Below are 13652 nucleotides of genomic sequence, written 5' to 3' on the forward strand. Positions count from 1 at the left end.
TTATAAGTATTAAACAATGCAATATATATATAAATAGATTTTAATTCCAAGTGTTCGTAGAATAATTGAAAACGTAGCACTGTAAATGCACCAGCTATTCAACTTATGATAACTTAATCAAATTGATGACATTCAAGTGCATTTTGAAAAAATTTACCCGATACTATGATATTTTTTATAGTAATAACACGACGTTCAATTCAAGCCCATTCAATGACTGATGTGCGGATCACAGGCTTCGTTATTGACAATAAGTGATATTAGGCAGATATAGTGGTTCCAGTCGTTACCTGGGGACCCCAGGCTGTAATATTCAGAAAAATTGAAGCTGCGGCGGAATGACAATCTGGGATGAGTGCGGCCCAGGAATGCCAGCCGTTCAGCTTAATGTAAAAACTGTATTACAATTGATAGCATCATTACAATTTCAATCACGTTTTAGAGCAATTTACACGATAGTAGGACAATTATAACCTGTTTAATCTTGTTCGGCGTCATCGAAAACATAGGGTTACAAGGTTTCCGCTTCGATTTCCATCAATAAAAAATCCTTCTAATTTCGATTCTCTGGGCCAGCTGTCTGCTGGGTTTCATGAGAAGGTGGTACCAGATGCTGCTATAATTGAGCGCTCAGCTGCTCTAATTGGGCCCAATTACACCCGATACACGATATTATTCCATATAAGGCCTGATCAAGTAGCTTCAGCTCTGGTGACGTCACAAAATCTCCTAGTCGGCATACGACACGTTACGAATGTGATCACGTGCCCGAGGCTTTACGAATCAAGGTCACGTGATAGGATTAGCGGTCACGTGATAGGACTGAATGTCACGTGACCTCAGTTATCCCTTATATGGCACAACTAGCTGCAATTGATCAGCTCTTAATTAGGCTGAAATCCTTGACAGGCCTATAATTACCCAATTTTAAATGAACGATATCTCATCCTACAGAATGATGAGAGCGTAAACAAAATGCTTCCCGGAATCAGCACAATGCAGGGAACAAGATGCTGTTGGAATATCAATTATTCATCTTCCACCCGTAGTCCCTACGTGTCGTATGCCGACTAGGAGATTTTGTGACGTCACCAGAGCTGAAGCTACTCCCAGGGAGTGGCAACAGGTCTGACATTAATTTTGTTTTCCTTATATTCCAGTAAAATTTAAGTTTTAAGTTATATGATTGTCATGCGATATTTAAGTCATAGCTGCTCGCAATACATTATTATTATTATATATTTTTTTCAATGAAACAAGAAATTTAATTTTAGCACATTTTACAGAATAAAAAGATGTAAAACAATTCATAAAATATAATGCCCATTTGGTGTATGACTTTTTGTCCTTGACTAATGACTGCTAGTTTGGGTTTGGAAGGACAGGTAACTAACAGGGCAAGGAATGCGCGTGCCTGAAAGCTTTTGCACACACCGAAACGCTAGTTCAGTTAGGTTTTTAAAGACAAGGCTCATATAAGAACTAGAAGAAATTTGTTATATATTAGTAGACATTAGGGGTTCTGTTTATAGTTGTTACTATAGGTTGCAGTCATTATTAATTATAAAATTGTTAAATATGTTCGCTATACACTTTTAGATACACTTTATGCAGTCACCTTCAGGCGGTGTCGACGGATCATGTGAAAAGGGTTTTTGACAGGCTGTGTCCTTACCATAATTGAACTGAACCATTGCCTGATGTCAATATGAGTGTTGCATAAGTGAACCGCACAAGTGCTCATGCATTTGTGTCGATACTCTATCTGGCAAGTAGCGCTTGTGTAATTTAGGTACAAAAACGTAGTAGCTGAATATCCAGAGAAAGGAAAATCATGAAAATGTCCTACCAATAGGACATTTTTAGATACCAGCTTTTTAAAACCCAAATTTCACGGTTTGACTGAATTTTTCTACAATGACCAATAAGTGAGTTAATTGTGGATGGCACAAGCCACGATTGAAGTACTAAAAGCTAGATTGCCTTAGAAAGTGTTGACAAACGGAAAATCATCGGAATAGAAGGGGACGTTTTGGAATATTTTTAAGGAATTTAGATATAAGCTTTTCTGCCATTTCCTTAACCAAAATTTCACAGTTTTGATAGAATTTTTGATCACTGACCAATCAGTGAGGTCAGTGTGAGTGACACAAGTCACGATCGAGGTACTAGAAGCTGAATATCCGGAGAACGCTGTGATAAAAGTAAAACTATGAAAAATGTCCTACTGGTAGGAAAATTTTAGGTACCAGCTTTTCTTGACCCAAATTTCACTGTTTAACCGAATTTTTTTACACTGATCACCAATAAGTGAGTTCAACGTGGATGGCACAAGACACGGTTAGATTGAAGTACTGGAAGCTGAATATCTGGAGAAAGATCTGGTGAAAGGAAAATCGTGAATATAGTATATCTACTCACTGTTCACCTCAACCTATTGAGAATTATTAATTATACATTGTATCTACATTGGCTGTATTTACATCGTCCTTCTTTAATTTCACGTATGTTTATTCATTTGAAGTGTATTTAGATTACTAGCTAAGTAAAATCATCATTGGATTTAAGTTAAGATGGGATATCATTATGTGGCTCTTTTCAGTAATTAAGTTAGAGATGAAATTTTAGGCAACATTTTTCTTAACATCTGAATTTATATTCTGTTGATCGCCAACCCTTGTTTTGTTATTTTATGCGTATCCAATAAATTGATCAAATTCTGTCATAGTCCTCCCTTGAAATAAGATACTGTTTACCGTCCTCATTGCTATCGCTAAAATACAATTTGAATCATGAAAATTACCCAAATAAGGCTGAAAAGGGACCATGTGAGCCATTTGATGATCGAACAAATTGAATTATTCGGTATTCTTATTTTATTGTGTAAATTTTTTTCTAATTATAATTATAATTCTAATTTGATTTCTTAACCCCCTTTAAATATTCGTCGAAACACTTTGTAAATAGGTACTGGGTGGAAGCTGTACATAGCAATATATTATTACCATACAGTATAATTATAGTGCAATATTATATTGTCACCTCAGTGAAATTTTTCTCATTATAGTGGTATACACAGATCTGTAAAACTAATTTATTGTGAGAACTACTAAAGTTTCAATAAGCTATCAGGTTTATATATGCTCCCCTAGCAATCACATAATGAACAATGGGGTCCAGCATTCAAGTGCCATCCGCAATCCGCATGTGCCCTGTGGCCTGTATCACGGCTCTTAACACAACAATATACAACCGCTCTGGATAAAATATTAACTGTACCATTGGAATTAAATGAGGGTGGCTGTTTAGTGGCTGTGCCGCGGTTTATTGTGGAAGATAATGAAGTTTACGTGCTGGTCCAGGTCCATAGTGTTACACGGCTGTACCATGTGTCGTGCCTTAATCACCATAGCAACCTGGCTCCATTATTCAGTGCGATTGTGTGCAATGCTTTGCATGTAGAAAACAGCTGGAACAGCTCTGAGGCCGGCGGCTACTGAACTCCGATCTAGACATGTATAAGATGTATATTGAGGAAGCTGTTACCACTAACCCTCATTAAGCTCCAAGTGTATTGTGCAGCAGGTGGGGGTACCAATCCCCCCTGATTTTCTTATATTTACTCGAACACTCTCTCATTTTGTACCTGTCCTGCTATTATCTGCAAGTTATTGACTATTCATGTTACTATCGTTGTCTCGTTGGTGACAACTAATGTCTTTATTCTTGTAGCGGTGTATAGCATGTGATTGTTGTGGCTGGTACGGACAACTTGGATTTAAAATTCAGCCCAAAGAAGATGTGAGACAATGTCTAGATTACAATTCCAGTGACGAGCTGCGAGGAGTTTCCTAAACAGGTGGGTTATGTTCAATATCAAGTCTTGTTCTTGTATGGTAAGAGGACTGAATAGTGGTAGCAATTATATATTTTATCTCATAACAATTATATATTTTATATCATAACAATTATATATTTTATCCCTCAATACGTGGCGCATTGTGTAAGTGCACTGCATAATATCTATTGTGGACCATCTTGCCACACACGTTTCACAGAATAGTGTCAAAGCTAAATGCTAATCTGAGCTTTATCTAAACAACACGTGACCAATTACAAACAATGGCCTCCCTAAACCTTCAACTCCATCACAAGTTCAGGCATACAGTCTTTATATCACATCAGTCATACTCGCCTATCTTATGCAGTGAAATTTGTTTTGAGCAGAATGGTTTGCTTACATCGCGCCTTTATGACTAATAAAATATATGGGCGATATTGTTATTGTTTGCCAAAAGGCGAACCAATGAGCATGATTAAATAACCCAGCGGTCTAGTGTCTAACTCTGGCGACTCTTAAAATGTTTGTTGATATCAGAGCTGCATGTTCTGTGACCAATATATATCGTGAACCTGCAAATAGCATCAATCCAATCTGTTGTAGGTAAAGTTGCTGTGTTCTAATCAAAGCGGGAGTATGGGCTCCTACCAATCTACCAAAGTTTCCAGCGACTGTCCCAGCTCAGCGAAGTAAGTGTTTAAACTATGTGTTCCTACTTGCCAGGGTTCTGTTCAGTTTCTGTCCGATTAGACACATCACTACAACAAACACTGTCACTTTCATGAAGTTGACCTGAGCTCGTACAACCACAATAAGTATCTAAGTATCGTTATGTTTTTAACAGAAATTCATCTTCTGTTGACGGGCGTCCAATTAGTAACTTTCCTGCCAACAATTAATTTGGTGCGCAGTTTTTGTTTAAAGATAAGCTTTGAAAGATAGCATTCCGCAGACATAGCTGGCGTGCCAGCTATGTCTGCCCTTGATCCCTTGACAGGGTTCCCCTTCCTGCCATTAATCCCTTGACAGGGTTCACAATTTTAACATATTACCCTCCAATTTAACTTTTGGAGGTTTACTTTTAGCTTAACCAGATCCAATTCATGCTTATTTTGGTTACCTTACTCGGGAATATTATAACCGGGATAAAGTGGTGGGTTTTGAAAGATTCCGCCATATTTTTCCCGGTCAAAAATTTTACCAGTCATAAAAAAACCCGCCGACTCAGATTATGGGGTTCCAAGGGGGTGGTGATCATCATATTTTACCTGAAGTCTCATATGTGCTAGAGAAGACTTTTGAAGCAGTGGATGGAGGGCTGTAACTTTATTGGCGGTTGCTACCATAATTTCGTTATAAAAATCACAATTTTGTTATAGAAATCAGATTTCAGGGTGGACCGTGATTCTCACTTCTCTTGCCCATGAATCAGTGAATCGTAGAGAAGAAAACAATTTATATGTTATAGAAGAAAACGAAAATAATAATAATATATATTATAATAATAATGTCTCTAAAGATTGATCGCTTCTCGTGTGCAGTGTGTAGACTAAAGAAAGAGGGAGTTTTTCCCGTTAAAGTAACTTGTGGCCACATCCCGCTAGAAGTGAGTAAACTGTGCCACTATTTCATGGTCCACGGTGGATTGATTACTGGAGCAGTTGAAGATGCAAAGCCAAGACGTTCCCCAATACCAAGCGGTGGGCAGGAAATTAAGCTCCGGCTGACCTTCAGAGCAGTAGCCCCATTAGCGGACAAAATGAAAGTCTTGTTAAGACAACAATACAATTTCGAATTTGACGGTCAGCAGCTCAGGGGGATATCAATAATGATAATGGAGGCCAGGGGACATTAGCGATAATGTGAATGAGAATACGCTTTAATGAAGATTTGACTTATTATTGCTTAGATTTATTTTCCTTTAAATAGACGTGTCTTTTTTTTATATTTCTGAGTAATATCAATAACTGTAAATTGAAATAACTTCTTTAACAAGTAACAAAAACAGAAATTTCGGTTGAAAATTTGTTGACTTCTGAAAAAAAACTTGATAGGTCGGCCACCGGTAAATACATGACCGGGATAATTTGGCGGGTTTTGGGAAAGTCCGCCATATTTTTCCCGGTCATTAATTTTCCCAGTCATAAATTAACCCGCTATAATATTCCCGAGTAAGGTATTCATGCTTCTCTGGTTATCATTTGGTCTCCTCCTTGTTGTTATTGATATCACGTGACACATTTCACTGTCACACACGCACTCCTTTGGGACTAGTGCTCTCAGTACTTTAAGATTGTAGATAAGAGTTTGTGGTTCTACTTTAAACACCAGACAGGTTCTGTACACTAGCCTAATAACTTGTTAACCATCTGCTGTTTACATGTCACTTTGGTTATATCAATTTGGAAGGAGAAGGTGATCAAAAGTGGACCGCACTCGGTATAAGTGGACCACTTTCACCACTACTGAGTAGTGATCCATGGTGACAGTGGATCATCACTTAACCAGTGTTCACCAAAAAGTGACAAAGTTATCCAGGCTTAACCGTCAGACTATTGTGTGGACAAGTTATCCCAATTTTGTACCGTATTTGGGGAGAATAAAAATGGTCTGCTAGTGAATTTCTGCCATGGCTTTGTTTGGTACCGAAAGATTAAAATTCATTGTTAAAGAGATTGATTTGTATTAACGTATCAATGCGAAATGCTCGGAAACTGTCCAGCTATTGTCATGGTCTAAGCTCATAAGCTGGCGCATTAGTCATTAGTCTAACGCCGTGTTGCAATTTGATACCTATTTTCTGTTCGGCGATATAGTTTTAATAGCAACATGGCTTTAATGAATCTTTTCAAGTCCTTGCCTAATTTTGTGTCGGATGTAGATCTAGTTTAAATTTGTGCTGATGTCCTTATTTCAGGAATCACAACAACAGTGCTACTAAATTATAAACTCATCGGAACTTACCACAGCTTCCATCCCACTTCTAATACTCCTGTCGTAGTGGTCTCCTTTTTCTGTATAACACCACCTTTACTGGAGCCTGGCCAGAACTAAATTATAGTAAACATTTTTCAATTTTAGTTTCATGTTCTTCCTTCCCGACGTGTGAATTAGCCTTTTAGTTCGAAATCGAATTCAAAGATTAAGTTTTCTCTATTTTTCTAATATGTAGTCATATCATCCTCAAAATTGTTTCCCCGAAATTTAACCCCATAAAAACGATCATCTTACAATTAACTGCTCATTATTTGAGTGCTTCCCTTACTGTGCAGTATTTTTATGCACAGTTTTTTGTGAGAGAATTTGTCAAATATTGTCCATGTTTATCATACTTTTTCGATGAATTGCACTCACAATGTGGGATAGCGTGGTACGTTATTCATATCTCTCTCCCGATATATCTAGTTATTGATCGTATCTAGTTTCAAAACAGAAAGGGTTGTAACCCTCAGCTGTGTTACAATATACCAACCGTAACATTTATATTAACATGGAATAGTGAGTAGTAATACATTAGTAACGAGAACTGTATAACAATTAAAGTTTGGCGATTAGAATGTTAACGTTGTTTCCCAATAACGAGTTTATTTGTTGATTCTCCACCCCTTCCTTAGTGTGACCCATATTCGATGTGGTCGACCTGCAATTTGTAACTTTTTAACTTTTAATTACACGAACAGAATCATCCAGTTGAGAGGCTGTCTTGTTTTGGAGTGTACAAACCTATATTGAATAGGGAATTGGTTTGTTATTTTCACGCAGATTTCTCCCGGAAGATAGACCTAGCGTCTCACTTTTAACATACCACAACCCCTATGCTATTCTGATAGTTTAGCCAAAATACCGGCATTACTCCGCCTCGAGTGTTATACCCCACCTGTGGTACTTTGATTTTAAACTTTAGCCTTTAATTAACTTACATAGAATACCCAACTCCAGCAACTCTCGGTGCCATATTGACGTTTTTATGCCAACTTCCCAACAGTTGCAAACTCGACGGGGCCAAATTGGCGATGAACTGACATCTTTCCGTTCAAGGATTTTGCTATTGTTGACACTTGGACTTCTTGGTATAGCATGATGCCGTGATGCGTATAAGATTACAATTATGTCCACATTACCATTGGACCTTGTCGAGCTCTGGTTACCTTCGTTACCTGGTTACCTGGTTACCTGGTTACCTGGTTACCTGGTTACCTGGTTACCTGGTTACCTGGTTACCTGGTTACCTGGTTACCTGGTTACCTGGTTACCTGGTTACCTGGTTACCTGGTTACCTGGTTACCTGGTTACCTGGTTACCTGGTTACCTGGTTACCTGGTTACCTTCGTTATCCTTTGCAAAACTCGTTCTTACTAGCCCGTCAAAACGTTCAACACGTCCAGTGGTCTCTTAAAACAATGGAGTTAGAGCGGGACTTTACATGTGAAGTAGTCTCTTAAAACAATGGAGTTAGAGCGGGACTTTACATGTGAAGTAGTCTCTTAAAACAATGGAGTTAGAGCGGGACTTTACATGTGAAGTAGTCTCTTAAAACAATGGAGTTAGAGCGGGACTTTACATGTGAAGTAGTCTCTTAAAACAATGGAGTTAGAGCGGGACTTTACATGTGAAGTAGTCTCTTAAAACAATTGAGTTAGAGCGGGACTTTACATGTGAAGTAGTCTCTTAAAACAATGGAGTTAGAGCGGGACTTTACAGTAGTCTCTTAAAACAATGGAGTTAGAGCGGGACTTTACAGTGGTCTCTTAAAACAATGGAGTTAGAGCGGGACTTTACAGTGGTCTCTTAAAACAATGGAGTTAGAGCGGGACTTTACATGTGAAGTAGTCTCTTAAAACAATGGAGTTAGAGCGGGACTTTACAGTAGTCTCTTAAAACAATGGAGTTAGAGCGGGACTTTACAGTAGTCTCTTAAAACAATGGAGTTAGAGCGGGACTTTACAGTGGTCTCTTAAAACAATGGAGTTAGAGCGGGACTTTACAGTAGTCTCTTAAAACAATGGAGTTAGAGCGGGACTTTACAGTGGTCTCTTAAAACAATGGAGTTAGAGCGGGACTTTACAGTAGTCTCTTAAAACAATGGAGTTAGAGCGGGACTTTACAGTTTACATGTGAAGTTAATTTCGGCAGCCTCCCCACACCCTTGTTTATTTTGTTCCGTATTTAATCATAAGGGATAAGAGCTGGTTAATTGTTGACTGAGTTGTCAGTATACTGTACTGCTCCTTCTTCAACGCTCCTCTGCTCGGTCCGATAATTCCCAGGTACAGTCATTAGACAACTATTTAATTCATTTTTCATAAAAATTCGGCTAATGCTGTGTTAACAATTCCTCCTTTTAATAAAATACCTAACTCGGACTACACACCGCCCTTTGCACTGTGATTGTTCATCACATACATGGTTCGGAGCACATTATCACAGTTTTAAAAGAATGTAATAATGTGCTCCGAGAGTGCGAAAATGGAAATTGGCACGGATATAATGTGTCATCAGCCTCCGTTATAGCTGTCACCAAAGTGTGACTGTTTTTACTCTTAGGAACTTCCCACTATGAACTTTTTTCTAGGAAGTCCAGTTGTAGATACGCCCTGAAAATAACACCGTTGCATTTCTCTTTCCGCCTTTCCACACAACTGCATCACACTTTGGTGACAGCTATGACGGAAGGCTGGTGACACATTATATCCGTGCCAAATTCCACTTTCGCACTCTTTTGCAGTTAATCTTTTAGGCAATAATTATTATTGCAAAATTCCAACATACCAAGATATCCATGTACGGTCATGGTAATGATATTACTCAAATTACCCCTTATAATTTGCGATGGGACGGATAAGATAGGAGCCCCATACGTCTGTGTTTTCTTTCCGATTTTCCGTAGAACGTAATTTGGGAAGTTTGATCATCATTGGATAGCTACTGAGGGTAGGACAGAGTACTCTTTAAAATATGACTTTACTTTAAAATAACGTCGTTTTTCACTGCATAAATGTTAAATTGTGGCTGTATTTGTTTATTTTGCACTATGTCGCCAGTTTTATGCGATGTTATTTCAAGATGCTTTGTAATCGTGCATAAAACATGTATTGTTTTATTTGTTGCGCAGTGTTTTAGTGTATCTTCAAGAATATCAATTCAAATCTTCATCATCACTAGACCAGCTCAGAAATATAACGAAGTTTTCCTGATCACTGCAACTGATACCAATACTTTCTTATCTCTTATCATTGTAAACCAATAAGTTACGAGTTACCATAGCATTACCATGATTATTTTCTATCATATTTTATAGATCACTGACTTTTGCTTTCCATTTTCAATGGGCTAGGAAGAAAATATACTGCTTACTGATTTAATATTGATGTTTGCGACAGAAAGTATGATAATAGATCCTCACCTCATGGACTCTGTCTTTAAGTGAAATAAAATATTATCGCGATCTTCCGACTTGGCACTTAGCCAATTACAATTACAATTATATGATATCCGCAATACAAGTGGTGTTTCATTCGTTTATTTTGCCTCTTCAGTCTTCAGTCTCTTCTTTGTTTCAACGAGTTTCATTTCCGTCCGCTTGGTTGTTCACTATATTAGCAAGTTTAATACAGAGATATTTGTAGCGAAACCGTATGAAGTATGAACTGTGCAGGCAAGCAGAAAACTGATAAAGCTAAAGATTACAAGTAGGTACCGTTAAAAGAATGCACGTTTTGAATTTAACAGACAGTAATAATTTTTCCGATAATTAAATTTCTTATCTTAGTAATCCAATAACACCAAGTTCGGTATTACCATTTTACTCACAAATCACACTAGTCTTGCTTTAACTTCACTATCACAAAAAATACATTGTTCATAAATCATTACAAATAACCTGAATTATTACAAACCATATATCCCACGATCGTTGTCTCTGTCTGCTCCTTAATCTTGTTCTCTGCTCCAAGTCTGCAGTATATAGTCTCTCCCTCGTACGTATCAAATTATTATTTTAATCAGAATTATGTTATTTGATAGGCGTTTGTATTACTCACCTGTCCTCAATATTTCAGACTTTCATAACGGGCCGATCATTACAAAATTCCTGAATCACTGAGTCATTATCCGGGTTTTTTCTCAAAACATTTCATCATTATCCTGAAATTACCAATTTTTAAACATAACCAATTGAAAAATGTCTCCAGATTTTTGGCAAAACACACTTCTTTTAATCTGTTATAATTGGATAACAATGAGTTTGTTAGGAAGATTATGATTCATGACAACAAGTCGTTATGCTCCTGCAGGTCCTATCACATTACCTACCAGCTAGTTGTGGTTGTACAGCTTCGCTCATAGATTCCACGCCTTTCTCAAACTGTCTGGTGTTAGTTGTACCGGGGAATGTTATCTGAAACTGTTTTTACTCATGTATTGGCGGCTGAGTGAGTGATGGTATGCACTCTGGGTTAAGCCTTAGAGCTGTCAGCTGTACCAATACTACTAAGAATTTGTTACATTTTTTGTTGCGTATTTTTCCTAGCCGGAACCCAGATTACTCTTCTTTAACAGGTATTATACTACCTATTTCTCCTAAATCCAGTGCGAAGATACCCAGAAACAGTTTCATATGGTTTTATCATCTGATTTTCATTTACACTGTAACAACTGATCCATAAGCTACGGGGCCCTTCTCAACGTGTTTTCTTCGGAAGACTTTTCAGTAAAAACGCAACACCTTATCCTGCACAAGCTGTGCCTAACGAACAATACTGTAATTTGATTAGTGACATGCATTTGTTACACTGTGTCCAAAGGTTGAGTCAAATACACGACCTCATGAACATTCATGACCACCCTCAGATTCATTTATCATCGGCCGGTGGCCAGGGGATATGCGAATATTATCACAAATATGATAATTTAACGTCAAATGTTGACATGGTCTGCCAGTTGGCTCATGATTAATTAGTTATATTGTAATGAATGTCATATTGTCATGCCTTGAAATAGTATCAGGCCAGTCTAGCATGTCGCAATCTTTGGTTATTGGGACGATATATTTGGTACAAGACACGAATGTGATTATTTGATGGACAAAATTGATACCTTACTGGTTCCTACATTGATTAAACTTTATCTTGGCTGTTTTTTTTGCTCATTAAGAGGAATTTGGTGGTGCAAGGTTCCCCGGACATCCTTCTTCTTAGCCTCTACGGATCTCGGTATATTCAGCCGAATAAAGAGTTAAGTAGGTAAACTTGAATCTTGAACCCTCGGGAGAATAATGGTTTAGTATACACTAATTTCTAAGTACCTTTAAAGTTGCTGCTTGCCGGTGATATAAGTGTGGATAATGCTTAGAAATTCCATATAAAGATATAAGTACATAGCAGAATATGTATAAATTATTCGGAATTATTAGGAATTCTGTGGAACACAGCCAGATCGTTAAGGGAAACCCTTAGTCAGTCACCATGGTGACTCAATAGTACAGCATTCAAATTTGGGGCATGTAATTGCCATTGTTATGTATTCTACTCTTGAATTATGCTGCTGAGTAGGTAATTTGACGCTGCCCGCTGTCCATCAAGTCTGCACACTTGTCGCAAATTGTATCCTGATTTCTTGATAACTGTGGTATTTAATTTCTTGATCTTTCATTAGAATTTCAAAGATCCTATATTTATTTTTGAGAGGCCTTTCATTTGATAAGTTGTCAGACGTGACCTGACCCATCTGATCGGAGGGTGCATGTGAAGCCGCACAATCATCGGTGCAAATACACCCTCTCTAACGACAATGATATCACGTCAGTTAATGCACAGATGCACTGTTTCAACGCAAAGAAGCCCGACAAAAGTTCGCATATTACTATCCGAAATTAATTGGTTATCTGTGATTAATTGGACTTTTACCTCAGTGGCTCTTATTCTCACGATCCTAGGTTATCATTACATTGATCCTCTATTTATTTGTGTCGTATAAAAGCTCATATTTATTTCTAGTCGGTAGATCACTCCAATTCACTGAGCTTTAGTGAAGATGTAGTGAGTACTCGAGAATATCTCAACTCTCCTGAGAACTGGGTCCTGTACTTTGTGTCCCACCCTAGCCCCAAATGAGATAACCAACACCTCACAGGGCACCTTGTAAATTGTAATGAAATAACACGTGTAATTTTACCTCACCTTTACACTCAGCGTTACGTTTTTGTTTGCCTTTCGCCGACAACTCTACCGCTATATATCAAATCCCTAGGCCTTAGTTTTACAATTAGAATTCAATACAATTACATAGAATGAATGGGCTGTAATCAAGTATGTAATGCCAGTCTGAATATATCAGATATGCTCTTTCTTCATCAGTTCATGTGAAGGCCTGGCTGGAGGCTGCTACCTTGCTCCCGGAGAGAAATGTGCTCCGTGACACAAAACCTTGATTTGTCATTTCAACTACTCGTCAGCCACTGTAAAGATAAGGTGATCCCGACTTTTTGATTTCTTGGAAGCTTTTTGTCTCGAAAATATTATCATTATCCCTATTTAGCAATATTAATGTGTTAGAAAGAATGTTGAAATATGTGTTCCGTGTGCCATAGCTTGTCATGATTAGTACTCAATTATTTCTTCCTACTTTTTGTAATTCGGATACTTTCGATAGGCTAAGTGGGGTCACTGCTTCTGAAGGCATCTAAGTTTCAATCAGGCATCACAGTTAGGCTTTTTTCGATTGTGCATTTTCTATTGAACTGCTCAAGATAAAACAAATTTAACGGCCTTTCTGCTCACTCACCAGTTTGCTGAGCTACAGGTTGAGATAGATT

The 13652-nt window shown here is 37.8% G+C and overlaps 2 protein-coding genes across 3 annotated transcripts in view; both read left to right on the forward strand.

Annotated features, from left to right (window-relative positions):
- LOC134811195 (phosphatidylinositol transfer protein alpha isoform-like) overlaps nt 1-13652 on the forward strand; it is a 67986-nt gene that overhangs the window by 729 nt on the left and 53605 nt on the right. The gene's annotated exons all lie outside the window — the stretch shown is intronic.
- The window catches only part of LOC134811191 (long-chain-fatty-acid--CoA ligase 6-like), a 35970-nt gene continuing 26048 nt past the window's right edge, over nt 3731-13652 (forward strand). Inside the window, exons 1-2 of one of the 2 annotated variants that reach the window (XM_063817941.1) lie at nt 3731-3859; nt 4445-4530. In XM_063817941.1, coding sequence (XP_063674011.1) covers nt 4478-4530 — 53 coding nt within the window. In that variant the 5' untranslated portion in view covers nt 3731-3859; nt 4445-4477. Of the gene's footprint in view, nt 3860-4444; nt 4531-10457; nt 10531-13652 lie in introns of those variants that run through there. The other variant, XM_063817942.1, reaches the window with a different exon arrangement.

Source organism: Bolinopsis microptera, chromosome 2, assembly GCF_026151205.1.
Source record: "Bolinopsis microptera isolate Bmic1 chromosome 2, MBARI_Bmic_1.0, whole genome shotgun sequence".
NCBI lineage: Eukaryota > Metazoa > Ctenophora > Tentaculata > Lobata > Bolinopsidae > Bolinopsis > Bolinopsis microptera.